This window comes from Pan troglodytes, chromosome 1 (genome assembly GCF_028858775.2).
Source record: "Pan troglodytes isolate AG18354 chromosome 1, NHGRI_mPanTro3-v2.0_pri, whole genome shotgun sequence".
NCBI classification, from domain to species: Eukaryota; Metazoa; Chordata; class Mammalia; order Primates; family Hominidae; genus Pan; species Pan troglodytes.
Genome location: NC_072398.2, coordinates 134,438,711 through 134,459,198, shown reverse-complemented (window position 1 = coordinate 134,459,198; position 20,488 = coordinate 134,438,711). Strand labels below are relative to the sequence as shown.

The window sequence follows — 20,488 nt, the reverse complement described above, 5'->3', positions numbered from 1 at the left end:
GCTACAGCTTGGTTTTATATGTTTTAGGGAGACATAAGATATCAATTAATACATGTTCTATCTGAAAAGGCAGGATAATTCAAAGCAGGGGCTTCCAGGTCATAGGTGGATTCAAAGATTTGGTGATTGGCAATTAGTTGAAAGAGTTTATCTAAAGACCTGGAATCAATAGAAGGGAGAGTCTGGTTTAAGATAAGGGCTTGTGGAAACCAGAGTTTTTATTATGCAGATGAAGCTTCCAGGTAGCAGGTTTCAGAGAGAATAGGTTGTGTTAAGATCTCTGTTTTGATGTTAATGCTGGTCAGCTCCTGGATTCTGAAGACAGGAGGGTATAGTGAGGCCACCCATTCCCATCAGGGCCTGAACACGTGTTTTGGCTTAACTTTGGAATGCCATTGGCCAAGAGGAGGAGTCCATTCAGTTGGAGGGGAGGGGCTTCAAATTTTATTTTTGGCTTACAACAAAAACAAAATTCAAAAGTATACTCTTCTTTTTATTTCTCATCCTGTGGTGCGATGCCCCAGAAGCATAAGAGATAGAAGAGTATACTTTTCAATTCTCCCTAATCATCCTGATATTTACCTCCATACTTCTGAAAAATATGTTCATGTGCCATTTTCTCACCTATTAATTCTAGACATATTCTGCTGACTTCCTACTTCTGAAGATGAGAGTTTATAACCCTACCACATACACATATGTGCACATCCGTATTTCTCTTCCTTCTCTGACAAAGTTGTTTCACAATCTTAATTTTATTAGTATTCAGTGCTTAATATTATTATGAAGATGTAATTACTTTTACAAACCAAGCCACAGAGTGTGCTATAATTATATTTCTTTACAACTTTTTCCTTATCCTGTAGTTAATTTAAAACATATTTCATGTGTTTTTGATTAATGCTTTCCCTAAGCTTACCAATAGCACCACAAACATGTACTAAACATATACAGACATATTATATTTTATCTATAAAAGTTCCATATTTTTCTCAGATACGTCTTTCCTTGAGCCTTCTGGTCTCATATTCCATTGTAACCATAGGACTGCTGCATAGCTATTGAAGCTTCTTTCACCAACATACAATTTTCTTCTCTTCTATAGTGGATCTCTGGTTTCCTGGGTTCAACATCTTCTTTCCTGGTGTATTAGCCTCATTAGGAAATACATCTTCCAGACAATTCCAAATTTAAAAAATCCATAGAAAACAAATTTTTGACATTTGGTGTATCTAGATTTATGTTTATTCCATTTTCATATGTTACTGATAGTTTGGAAAGGAATACTTTTTCTCAGTACTGCACTCAGAAGCTTTGTGCTAGTCTGCCTACAAGGGGTGTTGACAAGAGAAAAAAGTATCTTAGTACAGTTTCACCTTGAATTGCTTTAAAATGAGGCTGAGCATATTTGTTTTTACTTTCTTGTAATATGTCATAATCTATTCATATGCTTTACCAATTTTTCTATTTGTTGGCTTTTGATTTTGTATTTGTAGGAACTCCTTATGTATTAAAGAAATCAGTACGCTTCCCTTTTTAAATGGTAGGAATTGCTAATATTTTACACCAAGGCTCACGCTCATGTAGGCAACTTGACAGCCTCTTTTAAAATAAAAAATATACTGTATCTAGTAATTTTTATTTATAGTATTTATCTGGAAGACATATTCACACTTACAGGGAACATCTCAGAAACAAGGATATTCATTGCAGAATTGTGTGTAAATAGCAAGAATGGAGGCAATCTAAATGTTCCTCAATATGATCTAGATAAATAAATCATGATTTACTTATTCAGTGGAATATTATGCAGGTGTATGTAAAGAATGAGGCAGCTCTAAACATACTGATAAGGAAAGATCTCTAAGATGTAAATTTTTAAAGTTGAAAAAATGTTACAGAATAGTGTGCATAATAGTTACCACTTTTGAATCAAAAGAAAAACTATATATATATAATCAATATATGTCTTTGAACATCTCTGAAAAAATATGTAATTAACTGGTAAGATGGTTTGCCTCTGGAACATGGAACTCAGTAGCTGGAGAGCAGGAGTAAAAAGTATATGCTTTTTATCTTTATGACACCCCCTCCAAGTAGACATAGTATAAAGTTTACAAGTACAGTACTGAGAAAAAGCATTCCTTTCCAAACTATCAATAACATGTGAAAATAGAATAAACATATCTCTGAATACACAATATATAAAAAAAAAATGTTTCCTATGGATTTTTTTCTCTGGAACCTTCTGGAAGGTGTATTTCCCAATGAGGGAATATATCAGGAAAGAAGATATGGGATCTAGGAAACCAGAGATCCAATATAGGAGAGAATTACATATTGGTGAAAGAAGCCCCAAGCCAATAGCTATACAGCAGCTTTATTGATATATAATTTACATCCTCTGAAATTTATCAGTATTAAGTGTTTAATTCAATGAATTTTAATATATTTACAGAGTTGTACCATCATCACCACAATCTAGTTTTAAAACATTTCCATCATCCTGAAGCGAAATTTGTGCCCATTTACAGTTATTCCCCATTCCCACTCCCAGCTCTAGGTGACCACTTCACTTTCTATCTCTACATATTTGTTTTTTCTGGAAATGTTGTATGTGATTTCATGTCTTTTGAATTTGTTCTCCTCTATTTTGTGTTTTGATCACTTATTCAAAAGTAAAATACTATCTAATTGATCTTATTATGATTCCTTCTTCTCAAATGAAGAAACTACAGGATGAAAAATGTAAATGATGTCTTTGGTAGTATAAGCAGTCAAGAGGTGGGACTAAGAATAAAATCAGAACATTATGAACCAAATCCTACTTCCTATTTTTATTGCATAAATATTAGGCCTCATTTTGGCTTAGTATACACTGAAATTTAATCATTGTTCACATAAGTGTAAATCTCTGTAAAAGGTCAAAACATTTACCATTCAGATGGGAAAGAACAAATCAATATACTGCAAAAAGATATGGGTATGAAAATAATACTGTACAGGCACTTCACTTTTTATTGCCTTATTTTGTTAGGAATCCATAAACACTAATAGAATCTTGTCATATATTACAAAGGTTGGCCATCTGCTAATGTTGAGATTAATAATCTATCCCATGGTTAACTCATAAAATCATACAAATTTAGATTTGGATAGAGGTTTAGAAATTTATCTACGACATTTTCCCAGATTTATTCCTGTAGATACCAGCCAATCTAATTACTTCAGTGACACGTTTAACCTTTGTGAAAAATCTCTATATGGATTTATTTTTATGAATATTGTTGGCTGTTAAAATCTAAGCTACAAATTTGTGGCCTGTTCCTTCTCAAACGAATAATAGTAATAACAAAAATAATAAGCATGATGATAACACTCTTTGCTAAGTATTTACTGTAAGTAAGTAGTTACTGAGCTAGGGAGGTGCCTTAGATACGTTAAGGTATTTAATTCACAGTCATCTAGGATGAAGGCCCTATTTTTTTCTTTTTTTTTTTTCTTATGAGATGGAGCCTCTCTCTGTTGCCAGGCTGGAGTGCAGTGGCGCGATCTTGGCTAACTGCAACCTCCGACTCCCTGGTTCAAGCGATTCTCCTGCCTCAGCCTCCTGAGTAGCTGGGACTATAGGCATGTTTCACCACGCCCGGCTAATTTTTGTATATTCAGTAGAGGTGGGGTTTCAACATGTTGGCCAGGATGGTCTCAATCTCCTGACCTCGTGATCTGCCCGCCTCGGTCTCCCAAAGCGCTGGGATTACAGACCTAAGTCACCGTGCCAGGTCCAAAGGCCCTATTTTTAATTCTATATTCAGCAAAGGAAAGTTTCCTGGAGAGGTTAATGAACATGCCTAATGTCACACAGGTATTAAACGAAAGAGCTCAAATCTGAATCCAGGCTTTAATCAATATGCTTTTGTGTACACTGTTGCATTAGCCTCATTCCTGACTCATGCTATGCTTTGTCCTCTTGTTTTATTCTTATTTCACTTCATGTCTTAATCTAGTACTTTATGTGCCTTGACTTGTAAATTACCTTGCATTTTTCCAAGAAACTGTTAGCTTAAATAAGCAAGCAGATTAACTATTGTATGTTTGTGGTCTTGTACGGTATTAGGAAAAAAAAATAAAGAAAAATGTGTTTTTGTGAACACTGTAATTTCTTCTGCTGCCTAAGGACAAGCTTCCCTCCTCATAGAATGGTTTGTCTTTGCCAAGATAAAGTGAGAACCAATCAATCAATATCGATCGAGCGAATGTGGGGAATACCGAGAATTAATACCATAGTTCCCGCCCTTTGGTAGCTTGCACATTCAATTGTTGAGTGAAAACACATGTATGAAACCACAAATATGTGAAAAGTGATTATTAGTGGCACTAATAACAGATCCTTTATTTTAAGGTTTAAGGTGAAGTGGTTATTGTAGGAAATTTGATATGTGGTTTTTTTTTTTTTTTTTTTTTTTTGAGACAGAGTTTCGCTCTTGTTGCCCAGGCTGGAGTGCAATGGCGCGATCTTGACTCACTGCAACCTCGGCCTCCCAGGTTTAAGCGATTCTCCTGCCTCAGCCTCCCGAGTAGCTGGGATTACAGACATGCACCACCACCCCGGCTAATTTTGTATTTTTAGAAGAGACGGGGTTTCCCCATGTTGGTCAGGCTGGTCTTGAACTCCCGACCTCAGGTGATCTGCTTGCCTCGGCCTCCCAAAATGCTGGGATTACAGGCGTGAGCCACCGTGCCCGGCCTTTTTTTTTTTTTTTTAACGATTGACAATCCCATAGGCAAATCAAGAATTTGTAAAAATTTGGGTGCTTTGAAGAGTTCTATAGCAAAGTGTTTGGACAAGATGCTCTTTAAGGGTCTATCCAATTTAAAAGTAATATTATTTATGGCCGGGCACGGTGGCTCACGCCTGTAATCCCAGCACTTTGGGAGGCCGAGGAGGGCGGATCACCTGAGGTCAGGAGTTCGAGACCAACCTGACCAACATGGAGAAACCCTGTCTCTACTAAAAATACAAAGTTAGCTGGGCGTGGTGGCGCGTGCCTGTAATCCCAGCTACTCGGGAGGCTGAGGCAGGAGAATCGCTTGAACCAGGGAGGCCGAGGTTGCAGTGAGCCGAGATTGCGCCATTGCACTTCAGCCTGGGCAACAAGAGCGAGACTCGGTCTCAAAAAAAAAAAAATTCTAAAAATTATACACAATATCATTTAGTATATGAAATTCCAATTAGCAAAGGATAAGAGCTTTGCCTGAAGGAGATACAGAAAAACCCAGAGTGAGTATTGAGAGTAACTGGAGGGACACAGGGAGTATTTGTCATTTTTCAGAATTAGAAGTGCATTTGTGCTTGTGTGTGTTGGGGTGGAGGTGAAGGGTGCAGGAGAAGGATGGGTACTGGCAAAGTCGCTACTCACTGAGCAAATTTTCAAGCGGGTGCCTTTCCCAATTTTGTTGAGCCTCTGATAAAAACACGTTGAAGTAAAATGTCCACTATAGTATCAAGTAAAAATTGAGACCGTAAGATATAGCAAAGGGAGTCAATTTGCATAGCCCATTTTAATGCTTCTACTTTCTCTAACCAATCTGAAGACTCAGTTGTTCCCACTCCCATCTCCACTTTCCCTTTCATGCCTCCAAATGTTAAAACTCCAACTATTGTAGCATTTTAACACATGGCTCCATTTGTGTCTATTTCCACCTAGCGTATTGTGAATATTTTCTACAGGCGCACACTAATCACCAACTGAAGTGAGAATCACATTTTCCTCCACTTGGCTTGGTACTACAGGTCTTGAAGCAAAAGCCTGTATTTCAGTCTGAGGAGTTCTACTTGCTTGAGAAAGTACTGTTGTTACCAAGTGGTCTCGTTCAGTGGGGTAAAGATTTTTGTTTTAGAGGCTGGAGCCGGTCTGCAAATAAAAGATGGCTTAGGAGAAAAGCTATCCAATGTTTTTTCGTTGGCCCGCATAGGTTGACGGTAGCCAAGCTGGTATTTGGCTTGGAGTGAAAAGTGGAGGCTGCCTGGGGGCGTCCTGCAGTCAGGGCAGAGAGAGTGTGGAGAGCTGTTGGGAGGTGTCCCACCCACGCCCCCCCAAAGGAGGGGAAACCGGGACGCCGCGGTCTGCAGCAGAACGCCAGGTTCCAGAGGACGGCAGGAGGGCGGAGGGAGAAAGGCGCGCGGAGGCGCGGAGGAGGCGTCGGCTGCGGCGCCCACTCCCCCTAGTCCTAGCGCCCCGCCGCTCGCCTCCCGCTGCCGGGCGCCGGCGCGCTCGGCTCTTTCCGCCGCCGCTGCTGCCGCGCGGTGGCCCGTGCGCCTCGGCACCTTCGGCAATTTCCGTCGGGCCCCAGCCGCCATTTTCTCGCCGCTTGTGTGGCTCGCTGGCTGCGTGGCTCGGTTCTTGTGAGCGAAGCTTTGTCCGGTTCGGCAATGGACGGGTATGTAATCGGGCCGGCGAGAAGGTGTGTGTGAGAGAGGAGTTGGACCGTCCTTCGGCCCGGTCCCGGGCCGGGGAGAAACCCTCCCGCGGCCCCTCCCAGGGCTGGGCTGCCGTTACCCAACCCCCGCCCCATCGCACACACCCCTCCCTTTGCTTCCCCCGGCGAGCTTTGGTCGAGAAAATGAGAAGAAAGCGGGCTTGGAGGCTGGGGAGGCATTGGGGCGATGGCGGGGGTGAGGATCCCGGAGTGGGAGCGGGCACCGGCTTGGCGGCGGGGGATGGGGTGGAAACCCCATAACGTCTCGCCGGTCTGTCCCTGCCCCCTCTAGGAGCCATTTCGATCCGTACCCTGGGACCCGACCCTTGGGTTAGCGGTGCCTGTGAGAGCGAGTGGGATGGGCAGAGACAGGCCTTTGGATTGGGGGAGCCTCTAGGGGAAGAGGAGAGAGGCACCCCATGTGGACCCCAGCCATGAGCAACCTCTCCGGCCTCGCCCGGCCTTCCGTGGTCGGGAGAGATGCCGGTGGCGGGAGCTCCGGGGAAAGCCTAGTGGGAGCCGCTGGGGAAGGGGGGAGGGCGTGCGGCGGCGGGAGGAAGGGGGAGGGCAGATGTCATACTCCTTTGTTTTCATTTGAGTCTGGTAGTGGGGGCGGGAGGGAGGAAAAAATGCCTTTTTGTGGGGACTGAAAACATTCAAGGCTTGGCAAAAGGGCCCAGAAATTAAATCATCTAAAAAACGAAGTGTTTGAAGCCGACATCAGTCACATGGGCAAAGGCCAACAGCAATGGCAGAAACAAGAGCAGATAGTCAACAAAGGGCTATCTCTTTAGCTACTTTGGTCAGTTTCTGGAAAAACGACTATAAAAACCCAGAACCATGCTGCATCTTTGCGAACTTGAGTGAAGACGGAATGCTGAGTGAGGTGAGAGGCAAGACTGTGAAATGGTAGGGACCGATGTCTCATACGCTTCACACCTGAAAAGACTCAGTAATTTAACTCATTGTTAGAAAGGGGGCACGCTTAAGGTCAAAAATACAGCAGTATGCAGCTCTTTTGGGAGTGTAAACATAGTATCATTTAACAAGTACATTTATCAAAATCAGTGAGTATTTGAAGAATCAAAAATTTGGTTAAGCGCCTAGAGTTTGGTGTGTTTTAAAAGGTACTAAAAACAAGATTTTATAAAAGTTAACACAGTCTTACAGAATTCAAATCATCCTAGATGTTACCTAAAGATTATTTTCCAGATGAAACAGATCCAGAGAAGTTCAGTATTCCCCCCAGATCAACACGGAAATTGATGTCAAAACTTGCACTAGAATTCATGTTTCCTGATTCCTGGTTCCTGTGGAGACTACTAAAGAGTTTAAGCGTTAAATTATTAATCTCAGTATACTGGCATTGTAGAAATGGCATAGTGTTTTGGGTTTTGTTCTTTTTGGCTATTGAATGTGTTGTTAAAAAATACCACAAGTTGTCTCACATTTGAAAGTTACTTTTAGAAAACCAGGTTGGTAACAGTACAGGTAAGTCACTGATCATCTGTGGTATTTTTTTTCCCCATCTGTGTGTGAGTGGCTGGAAGATTTATGAATGATGGACTATCCTAAAAAGTTTTAGAGCCAAAGAGCGAGTGATTAGAAGAATAACAGGAAGTTGAAACTACTTATTTTTTCTTTGCAGAATCGTCACTGAGGTTGCAGTTGGCGTGAAGGTAGGAAAATACTATGTTTGAAACTGGGATTGTTGGATCTATTATCATAATTACTGGAAAATTTCAGCTTTTGCTTTTGAAAACTATAACGTAGCTAACAAAACCCAAGTGTAAAATGTTTCCTTTCATTTGTAAAGTTGGACCATATAAACAGTTTGTAATCACCATAAGTTTTTCTAGAACTGTCAGTCTGTAAGAATAACCTTTTAAAGTAAGTATGAATGATCAAGAAATTGAAAATGCTTTCACACATGGCTTCTTGTAATATAAAACGATACCCCAATTTTCTGAGGGGAAATAATGATTTTAAATGGATGGTAAGTGGTTTGACCTATATCTTATAATTTTGTTAATCTAAGTTTTTTGTTTTTTGTTACTTTTTGTCATGAAAATGAATATATTTTGGTTAATAATAAAGCACATTAGAAATGAATTATACTGATCCTTAAAAAGGAAGTTGTTGAGGCAGTTAGCTTCAAATTTGAATTAGAAGTTAAGAGCTGGTTTGTCTATTAAAGAAAGTCTTTATGGTAGAGATCCTTTGGAATCCTTCCTTTTTGGCTAAGAAAACTACTCATCGTTTAAACTTTAGTTCTAATGCTTAACATTTTCTTGAGTACTTGCAACTTTTAATGTCATGATGTATTGTAATTTTTTTTTTTTTTTTTTTTTTTTTTTTGAGACGGAGCCTCACTCTGTTGCCCAGGCTGGATGCAGTGGCACGATCTTGGCCCACTGCGACCTCTGCCTCCTGGGTTCAAGCAGTTCTCCTGCCTCAGCCTCCTGAGTAGCTGGGATTACAGGTGCGCACCACCACGCCCAGCTAATTTGTATTTTTAGTAGAAATGGCATTTCACCCTGTTGGTCAGGCTGGTCTCAAACTCCTGACCTCATGATCTGCCTGCCTCTTATGATCTGCCTGCCTTGACCTCCCAAAGTGCTGGGATTACAAGTGTGAGCCACCGTGCCCGGCCTGTATTGTCATTTTTCATTTGCAAGCCTCTCTGTCCTGAGAGGCTATCTGCTTAGTCCAGTGATGCTGACTGTTCAAACAGTTTTTCGAATTCTTAAAATTGTATCCATAATGGGGGGGAGGGGGAAGGGATAGCATTGGGAGATATAGGGGGGAGGGGGGAGGGATAGCTTTAGGAGATATACCTAATGCTAAATGACAAGTTAATGGGTGCAGCACACCAACATGGCACATGTATACATATGTAACAAACCTGCACGTTGTACTCATGTACCCTAAAACTTAAAGTATAATAATAATAATAATAATAATAATAATTGTATCCATAATGATGTGATGTTCTTTCAAATACTTTTGGGGATGGTACTGTGTTTTCTTGCTTATTTTCTGTCCTCTTACCTATAGTGAAATAGATATTTGCCCATTCTTTAGGCTTGTTTCTTGAGTTCATTTTGTACAGACTAAAGGAGGAATAATACGCTCTTTTTGGTGATAGTATTTTCCAAGTTGAGTTAGTCATGGGATTTAAAATCAGGAATAGCTAAAGAGTGCAAAATGGTAGATGTTGTAGGTTCCATCCAAACAGATTTCTGTAAATTTTGTAAAAGAATAAATGATACAAGTGTGAGTTGTCGACTGTTAGTGGAAAAGGAGAGGAGTTTGTAGACAAGGCTCAGAATGAGTAGACAGGAAAAAACTGAGGAGACTTGGAATAGGATGTCCAGGTGTAATGTATTGGTTACACCGGTTTTTTTTTTTTTTTTTTTTTTGAGACGGAGTCTCACTCTTAGCCCAGGTGGAGTGCAGTGGCAGGATCCTGGCTCACTACAAGCTCCGCCTTCCGGGTTCACTCCATTCTTCTGCCTCAGCCTCCCGAGTAGCTGGGACTACAGGCGCCCACCACCACGCCCGGCTAATTTTTTGTATTTTTAGTAGAGACCGGGTTTCACCGTGTTAGCCAGGATGGTCTTGATCTCCTGACCTTGTGGTTACACCAGTTTTTTGTTAGTTGTTTGAGGAGAACACTTTAGAAGATGATAAAAAAAATTGCAAATCGTTTTTAAAAATCCATTGTTTAATATAAAAGTCTGAATAATTAAAGTTAATTTAATTTTCTGGAATAATGGTTAAGAATTTTTGCTTTGGTGTCAGGCCTGTGTACAAGTAATTAAGTGTTCTTTAAAACTTAAAACATTTGTGAATTTGCTTTAAAGACACTGATGCATGTGCATATTTAAAAAAATTCAGGTCGGGCGCGGTGGGTCACGCCTGTAATCCCAGCACTTTGGGAGGCCGAGGCGGGCGGATCACGAGTTTAGGAGATTGAGACCATCCTGGCTAACACGGTGAAACCCTGTCTTTACTAAAAATACAAAAAATTAGCCGGGTGTGGTGACGGGTGCCTGTAGTCCCAGCTACTCGGGAGGCTGAGGCAGGAGAATGGCATGAACCTGCGAGGCAGAGGTTGCAGTAAGCGGAGATTGCACCACTGCACTCCAGCCTGGGCGACAGAGACAGACTCTATCTCAAAAAAAAAAAATAATAATAATTCAAACTGCTTCACAGCTTTTTTTGCTATTTCTTAGGTGTAGGTAATTGTGTTAAAATTTTGTGCCTTTTTTCTTGAAATTATTAATTTATATATTAGCACACATATAAACATCTTTATTTACGTGATTGAATTCAAACTTGTTTTGGCCCACATCTTGCCTTTTTTTTTTTTTTTTTTTGAGTCGGAGTCTCCCTCTGTCATCAGGCTGGAGTGCAGTGGCATGATCTCGGCTTACTGCAACCTCTGCCTCCTGGGTTCAGGCAATTCTCCTGCCTCAGCCTCCCTAGTAGCTGGGACTACAGGCACACGCCGCCATGCCAGACTAATTTTTTTTTTTTTTCGAGACGGAGTCTCGCCCGGTCTCCCAGGCTGGAGTGCAGTGGCGCGATCTCTGCTCACTGCAACCTCTACCTCCTGGGTTCACACCATTCTCCTGTCTCAGCCTCCCAAGTAGCTGGGACTACAGGCGCCTGCCACCACACCTGGCTTCTTTTTTGTATATTCAGTAGAGACAGAGTTTCACCATGTTAGCCAGGATAGTCTCGATCTCCTGACCTCGTGATCTGCCTGCCTCGGCCTCCCAAAGTGCTGGGATTACAAGCGTGAGCCACCGCGCCTAGCCAAAACGCCAGACTAATTTTTGTATTTTTAGTAGAGACAGGGTTTCACCATTTTGGCCAGGATGGTCTTGATCTCTTGACTCCATCATCCGCCCGCCTTGACTTCCCAAAGTGTTGGGATTACAGGCTTGAGCCACCGCGTCCGGCCCATATCTTGCCTTTAAAAAAAATAGCTTTATTGAGATATAATTTGACATAAAATAAACTACCCATATTAAATATACAATGTTTTATCTCATATATACCCTTGTGAAACCACCACAATCAAGATAATGAACATCTATCACTCCCTACAGTATCATCTTGCGCCTTTATAGTCCCTCCTTTCTGCTTTTCTTTCCCCAAGGAACCACTGATCTGCTTTCTGTCACTATAGATTAGTTCACACTTTTTAGAATTTTAGATAAATGTAATCATATGGTATGTACATTTTTGGTCTGGGTTAGTCCACTCAGAATAATTATTTTGAAATTCACCCATGTTGTGTTTCAATAGTCCATTCTCTTTTATTGCTTAGTAATAGTACACTTTATGGCTATACAGCAATTTGTTAATCCATTCAAGTCTTGAGGGACATTTGTATTGTTTTCCGTTTTGAGCTAATAAAAATATAGTTGTGAACATTACTGTACAAGTCTTTGTATGGACATATGCTTTCATTTCTCTTGGTGGGGCAGGCTATGATTGGAAAGTCTGGATCATGTGATAGGCATATGTTTAACTTTTTAAGGAACTGCAAACTTTTTAAAAGTAGTTGTACCATCTTACATTGCCATCAGCACGGTATGAAATTTCCAGTCCTTCCACATCCTCTTTAATGCCTGTTATCTTCTCTTTTTGATTATAGATATTGTAGTGTATATGAAGTGATATTTCACTGTGGATTTAATTTGCATTCCTCTAATATCTATGATGTTGGACATCTTTTCGTGTGCTTTTTGTCAGCTGTTATCTTTGGTGAAGTGTCTGTTTATATCTTTAGCCCAATTTTTTATTTGGTTATTTATTTTAAATTGAGTTTTGAGAGGTGTTCATTGTGGTTACAAGTCCTTTATCAGCTATATGGCCTGCAAATATTTTCTGCCACTCATCTTCTTATTCTCGCATTGTCTTTTGAAGAGCAACAGTTATTAATTCTGATGGACTCCAGTTTACCAATTTTTTCTTTTATGGATTGTAGTTTTGGGGTCTTGTCTGAGCCATTTTTGCCTGACTGTAAGCCATGAAGATTTTTTTCCTTCTGTTTGTTAATAATAATAATAATTTTTTTTTAGAGACAGGACCTGACTCTGTCACCCCAGCTGGAGTGCAGTGGTGCAATCGTAGCTCATGATAACCTTGAACTCCTGGACACAAGGGCTCCTGCTTCAGCCTCCCAAGTAGCTAGGACTATAGGCACACAGCACCATGCCCAGCTAATTTTTAAATTTTTTATAGACCCGGGGTCTCTCTGTTTTGCCCAGGCTGGTGTTGAACTCCTGGCCTCAAGTGATCCTTGTGCCTCAGCCTTCCAAAGTGTTGGGATTAAAGGCATGAGCCACTACACTTGGCCACCTTTGTTTTCTAATAGAAGTTTTATACTTTGGTTTAACATTTGGGTCTCTTTCATTTTGACTTAATATTTTGAATATGGTACAAAGTGTGGGTCAGAAGTATTTGGTTTTGCATGGGGATATCCAGTGTTTACAGCATCATTTGTTGAAAAGACTATCCTTTCTCCATTCACTTGGCTTTGCAGCTTCATGAAAAATCAGTTATCTCTGTATGTGTGATTTTATGTCTGTACTCTACTTTTTTGTATTGACCCATTTTCCTTTATCTAGATGCTGGAAACATACTGTCTTAATCATTGTAGCTTTATATTGAGTCTTGAAACCACTTACTTAGTCTTGGCCCTCCAACTCTGTTCTTTTTCAAAGTTGTTTTTAACTCTTCTGAGTCCTTTGTATTTTCATATGAGTCAGTTCTTACAAAAACTGCTTGGATTTTACTGGATTTGACTTGAATCTGTAGAGCAAATTTGGGGAAGATTGGCATCATGACTACAATTGATGTCTCTATTAGGTCTTTAATTTCTTTAAGCATTGTTTTTTTTTTCAGTGCACACGTTTTGTGCATTGTTTGATTAGATTTACCCATAAGTATTTTATGTATTTTGAAGTACTGTAAATGATATTTTAAAAACTTAATTTCCAATTGTTTGCTAGTGTATAGAAATGATTATGGCATATTGCTCATATGTTCTGAACCTTTGCTAAACTCATTTAGTAGATCTAATAGTTTTTTTTATATATTTCATCAGGTTTGCTTGAGAGGGAGTCTCAGTCACCCAGGCTGGAGTGCAGTGACGTGATCTTGGCTCACTGCAACCTGCACCTCCTGGGTCAAGCAATTCTCCTGCCTCAGCCTCATAAGTAGCTGGGACTGCAGGTGCACACCACCACGCCCAGCTAATTTTTGCATTTTCAGTTGAGGCAGGGTTTCACCATGTTGGCCAGGCTGGTCTGGAACTCCTGACCTCAAGTGATACACTTACCTAGGCCTCCCAAAGTGTTAAGATTACAGGCGTGAGCCACCACCCCCAGCCTATGCCATTAAATTTTCTACATAGACAATTTATACCCAATTGTTTTTAAATAGTTTTCTTCCTTTTCTATCTGGATGCCATTTTTTGTCTCCTTTTTTTGTCTATGGTATCCAGTACAATGTTTAATAGAAGTGTTGAGAGAATATCTTTTCCTTGCTCCTGATATTAGGGTGAGAACTCTAAAATTTCTTCCTTAACTGATACAGTTCACTAGTGAAGCCATGTGGGGCCAGATGTTTGTTTTGTCGGGAGGTTTTAAACTACATATTCAACTTATTTAATAGCTATAGGGCTATTCAGTTTGTTTAGTTCTTCTTGAGTGAACTTTGGTAATTTGTATCTTCTGTAGAACTAGTCCATTTCCTTTAAGTTGCTGAATGTATTTGTGTAGAGTTGTTCATGATACTACTATTTTTTTTTTTTTTTTTTTGAGACGGAGCGTCGCTCTGTCACCCGGGCTGGAGTGCAGTGGCACCATCTCGGCTCAGTGCAACCTCTACGTCCCGGGTTCACGCGGTTCTCCTGCCTCAGCATCCCAAGTAGCTGGGATCACAGGCACACACCACCACACCTGGCTAATTTTTTGTATTTTTAGTAGAGACGGGGTTTCACTATGTTGGCCAGGTTGGTCTCGAACTCCTGACTTGTGATCCGCCCGCCCTGCCTCACGAAGTGCTGGGATTACAGGCGTGAGCCACTGCGCCCAGCCATGATACTGCATTTTTACACTTTTGATATCTGTTGAATCCTTAGTGATGTCAGCTCTCTCATTCCCAATAGGGATAATTTGTGTCATCTTTTTTCCTTGTCTGTCTGGATTGAAGTTTATTGATTTTATTAATCTCCAAAATACCAGCTTTTGGTTTGAGTTTTCTCTGCTGTTTTTCTGTTTTCTATTTTATTGATTTCTGCTATTTTTATTTTGTTTTGCTTTGTGGTTAGTTTGATCTTCATTTTCTACTTAGTTAACATTGAAGTTAATGTCATTAACTTGGTACTTTTACTTATATAGGGATTTATTGCTGTATGTTTCCCTTTTAAGTACCGCTTTCACGGCATTCCTCAAATTTTGACACGTATATTTTTATTCACTTCAAAATACTTTTTTAAATATTTCTTTGACCCATGGGTTATTGGAAAGTATGTTATTTATGTTAATTTCCAAATATTTGGAGTTTTCCATATATCTTTCTGTTACGTATTCATAATTTTAGTTTTATTCTGGCCAGAGAACATATTTTCTAAGACTTGGATCTTTGTAAACATGGAGACTTGTTTTGTGGTCCAAATATATATGTTGTTAAGTATTCACTGAATACTCTGATGATTCTCTGCAGATTTGGAGAAATCTCTGTGCAGCTCTTTTCTCTGGTACTTTGACCTGTATGTAAACTCTAGTTACTTTGGTCTTCTCAGGCTCTTGGCTCTTTCACAATTAAAGTAGTCTTTGAGGCTCAGCCTGCTTTCCTCATAGCTGTGCTATGGCCTGGACACTCAAGGGAGTATAAGCTGAGGCAAACATGGACTCATTTGTTTTCTAACTTTCAGGGATTATTGTCCATCATTGCCTGATGTCCAGTGTCTTGAAAAGCAATTGTTCTGTATATTTGCTTGATTGTTTGGTGGTGTTTCGGCAAGGCAAATCTGGGTCATGTTATTCTGTCTTGACTGGAAGTAGAAGTCCACTGTTTTTTTTAATTACATAATATGGTCTCAGCAGTTGTAGATCTACCTCATTCTTTGTTAATGACAATGGAGGATACTCATGTGGCTGCACCACAGTGTAGTTACTGGACATACCACAATTTAGTTTCCTACATTGATGGACATTTAGGTTTGATTCCAGTTTGTTGTTATAACGTGTGGACATATTTAGAATAGAAGTAAAAATGCTGTGTCAAATGAAATTTATACTTAAAGAGTTACTGAAAACCACAATGCCAGAACACTCATTTGTTTTTCACAAGTGTGTATGGGAGTGCCTATTTTTCCATACCCTTGGCAATTCTAGGTTTTATCAAAATTTAAGAATACTAGCTTATTTTACACTAAAAATTATTTTGTAATTTATATTCTGAAATGGGTGAGGTTTTTCAAATTTGGCTATTTATATTTCATTTTCTGTGAACTGCCTGTTTGTGTACTGGACCTAGTTTAATGGTCATCTTTATCTTATCACAGTTCTTTGTGTAAAAAAATTGATTTCATATGCATTGTAGATATTTTTTCTTTGAGGTTTTTTTTTGCTTTTTTGATATTCTTTGTATAGTTTTAGGCATATATATATATATATTTGAATTAAGTGATTTCACTGTTTAAAGTCCATTTGATGTGTAAACATTTTTAGCCTCAGCTTCTTCACCTTTAAAATTAGGATTTTAATAGTTCCACAAACTAGGTCTAATGTTAATGTATTTACATTTAGAATATCCAAGTTTTTATGGCTTTAGGATACAAATGAAATCTCATTTTCCATTATTTTATAAATTTGCTGTATTCAGCTTTTCTTGATTTTAGACTTTTTTTTGTTAGCTCAGTGAGACTATTAAGAAAGAATATTTGTGAGTTTGTAATAGGAGATTTGTTGCATTTCTTTAAAATGGCTTTTTATATTCTTCGTAATTTGTAATATCAGGGCTGTCATTTCTGTACTCTTAACCATTTTGCCAATGTGAAATCCTTGCAAAGTAATCGGCCTATTACTTGGGAAGACAGAATTGTATGAAATGACTGTAGAATAATTCAGGATGGTCCCCAATACAGTAAAATGTTAACTTTTTAGATGTAGATTTTAAGTATGGTGAAATTTGTAGCAGTGTTCTTTAGTAAGTTAACTATTAATATATCAAGACCTATAACTGGACAACTAATAAATAACCTGTTTCTTAAAATGTTAGCTTTTTCTAAATATTCTGAAAGTACTGGTTGTAAATTGCTGAACTCACAATTTAAATTATGATATGACTATTGAATTCATCATCATTGGCTTGCATAGAAAATTACAATCAAATAATGCTAAATGTAACTTTTTTGGTAATAGTTGTGTGTAACTGGTTGTTCATTATAGATGTGTTATTCAAAACTTTGGGTTTTTAGGTTTTGACTTTCCTTAAAATACTTTCCTTAAATGCTACTTAATGCTTTCTCTAGGGTATTTTTATTAGAATTTCAATTAACAGATATTTTGATGTCTGCGAAATGACAGTACTATGTTAGAAATTGATGTATTGGCTCCTTGAGGGCAGTGACCCTATTTGTTATGTTTGTTCCTCAATCATTAATAGTACACATATTAAATAGTGCATATACACTTAATACTTAATAACTCTTAGAAGTGTCATAGGCTTTAATATGCTCATACTCTAATGAGCCATTTATCAATAAAAAGATAAATACCAAGACTATGTCTTTTAGGACTTTAGTTAGAGAAATAAGGACTCAAGGTTTTAATTAAGTGCTATATGGCTACAGTAGGAAAGATTGGTTTGGGTTGGTAGGCTCAGAATAGTGGTCTGTGACCTAGCTAGATTGGGAGATAGGAGAAAGAGTGGAGAGCAACAGGCGTTGAGAGAATGACGTAACCAAAGTTGTGTCTATAGGTTGGCATAAATTTACAGCCATTGATCAGTGAGTTGAATAGTTTGGCCTTTATGGCTAACAGCTTGTATATGGATATGAGAGAAAAGATAGAATGGCAGATAGGTTATATAGAAGACCTCAATTACAGGTAGTGAAATTTGTACTTCATCTGGTAGGCATTATTCTATATACCTGTAATTTTCCACATAAAAGTAGCTCATTATTCTGCTTTCTTTCTTTCTTTCTTTCTTTTTTTTTTTTTGCTATAGCAAATTTATTGTAACAACACAAAGTATTATCTTATAGTTTTGTAGGTGAGAAATCTGACACAGGTGGGCTAAAATCAAGGTGTTAGCAGGGCTGTGTTCCTTTTTGCAGGATCTGGGGGGAATTTGTTTCCTTGACATAACTCGGCTGTTAGCTTCATCTTCAAAGAAGGAATGGCAAAGAAGACTCTGTCTCACATCACATCACTCCGACACATTCTTGTGCCTCCGTTTCCCACTTACAGGGACCTTGTGATTACAATGGGCCCAACTACATAATAGAGGATAAATGTTTAAATTACAAATTAATGAAGTGGCAACTGAAACAAGTTTTAACCTATTCTCAAGAAAGGGCTTTGCTGGAATGGTGGCTCACACCTGTAATCCCAGAACTTAGGGAGGCTGAGGCAGGCAGATCACTTGAGCCCAGGAGTTTGAGACCAGCCTGGTCCTCATAGCAAGACCCCATCTCTACAAAAACTTTTAAAAATTAGATAGATCTGGTGGCATGGGCCTGTAGTCCCAGCTACTTGGGAGGCTGAGACAAGAGGATCACCTGAGCCCAGGCGGCAGTGAGCTATGATTTTATCACTACACTCCAGCCTGGGCGAGAGGAGATCCAGTCTCAAAAAAAAAGGAAAAGGGCTTTCCTGAGGGTCAAATGAAGTACAGTTGACCCTTGAACAACATGATTTTGAATTACACAGGTCCACTTATGCATAGATCCACTTATACAGAATTTTCTTCTCCTTCTTCCACCCAAGACAGAAAGACCAACTCGTCCTCTTCCTCCTTAGCCTACTTAGCGTGAAGACAGTCAGGATGAAGACCTTTATTATGACTGATCTCCAAAAAGATTGGCTTCAATATTTCATGGAGTGCTATGAATTAGAATCCTGAGTCTCTATATTGTTAATTATTTTAGTCTCTTGGTCTACGTGTGTTCCTAAACTGTAGTAGCTTTCTTAATTTAGTTCTAGGCATACTACATTAGGGGATAAGGTGGTTAAGTGATATTTTCACTTTAAAAGTAATAAGGTGTCACAGAAAGTTATCACGAGATTTTTTTGAGCAGTACTTCTTTTTTAAAACTATTATAATGAATTTTAGACACAATAGTATCATGAACCATTGTGTATCTATCATTCAGTCCCCAAAACCATTAGCAACCCATAGCTAAAATGATGATATCCACACTCTGCTTTTCCACTTCTGTTATTTTGAGATAAATTTCAGATATTCATATTGTTTTATCTGTAAAGGCTTCAGTGTATATCTTTAAAGAATAGGGACTCTCCTCTCTTTTCTTTTTAAAATATAATCAAAAGACTGTTAGGACACACACACAAAGTTACCTCATATTATAAAATGTCAAATTTGTATTAAAATTTCCAATTGTCTCATAAAAGTCATAGTATTTTTATAGGGTTTTTTTTTTTTTTAGTGGGGGAAGGAGTCACGATAAAATAAGATCAGCAAATTTAACAGGTTGTTATTACCTCTTAAATATCTTTTAATGTACAAGTTCTCCGTTCCTGTTTTTTGTTTTTTTTTTAAGTTGCATTTCATTTGTTGAAGAAAACTGGTTATTGGTCTTACACAGTTGCCTATAGACTACATTTACTGATTGCGTTATGATTTTGTAATTTAGTATGTTCTCCATATTTCCAGTAAATTGGTAGTTAGATCTAGAGACTTGCTCAGGGTCTCTATTTTTTTGGTAATATTTTTAAGTGGTGGGTTTTTATTTCTGTTAGACATGGTTTCTGACTTTTCGTGTATGTCATGTTTTTCCCAGGAACATTTCTTATACTTTACCTTGTTTGTGCTAGGCATAGTCTGTGCTCAATAATTGTCTCCTTTTTTTTTTTTTTTTTTTCCTGTTTTTTGAGAGACAGAGTCTTGCCCTGTTGCCCAGGCTGGAGTGCAGTTGCCCAATCTCAGCTCAGTGCAACCTCTGCCTCCCGGGTTCAAGTGATTCTCCTGCCTCAGCTTCCCAAGTAGCTGGAACTACAGGCGCCTGCCACTACACCTGGCTAATTTTTGTGTTTTTAGTAGGGATGGGGTTTCACCACGTTGGCCAGGCTGACTTCGAACTCCTGACCTCAAGTGATCTGCCCACCTTGGCTTCCCAAAGTGCTGGGATTATAGGCATGAGCCACTGTGCCTGGCCAATAAGTGTCTCTTAATCAGTATTCTTAAAGGATATCTAAAAAGAAATGTAACTTAAAATTCACATAATAGTAATACTATACAGTGTTAACATTTAATGTAAGTTGGAACTATTGATGGTGGACAAGAATGTTTTCTTGTCAAGAACATACGATTTAGAATGAAAAGATGAGGGTTTGACTTTTATAGCATTGAACAGGTTAACCTCTGAGCTTCAGTTTTATACATTTTTAAATGGTTTCAGTTGTACCTACTTCCAAAATTATTTTGAATGTTAGATGAGATGAGGAAAAGACTTATGCTGAAAGGATGAGAATGGTTGTTGTTGTAGTTCTTTAATCTGTAAATCTACATTTGGAAGGAACACTTTTATGGAAATCAAATACAGTAAATTAATTTCTAAGAGATCCTGGAGTTCAGGTTAAAAATAGCCTCAGACAGCACTAAATATCTTTATTAGTGAACAAAAAAATAAAAATAACTTAGAATTTAGCACAGAGAAGCAAAGAGATGAAAATAGGAGAAGGGTTAAAAATGTGTTGGAAAGGAAGAGAAGTTCTAACAAACATCTAATTAGAGT

At 38.8% G+C, this 20,488-nt stretch overlaps 1 protein-coding gene across 4 annotated transcripts in view; it reads left to right on the top strand.

Moving 5' to 3' along the window:
- Positions 1-6,134: 6,134 nt before the first annotated feature.
- The window catches only part of PTBP2 (polypyrimidine tract binding protein 2), a 91,144-nt gene continuing 76,790 nt past the window's right edge, over positions 6,135-20,488 (top strand). For all 4 annotated transcript variants that reach the window (XM_001157727.8, XM_009425965.5, XM_009425962.5 and 1 more), the window contains exons 1-2: positions 6,135-6,441; positions 8,129-8,159. In XM_001157727.8, the coding sequence (XP_001157727.2) occupies positions 6,434-6,441; positions 8,129-8,159 (39 nt within the window). In that variant the 5' untranslated portion in view covers positions 6,135-6,433. The remainder of the gene's footprint in view (positions 6,442-8,128; positions 8,160-20,488) is intronic.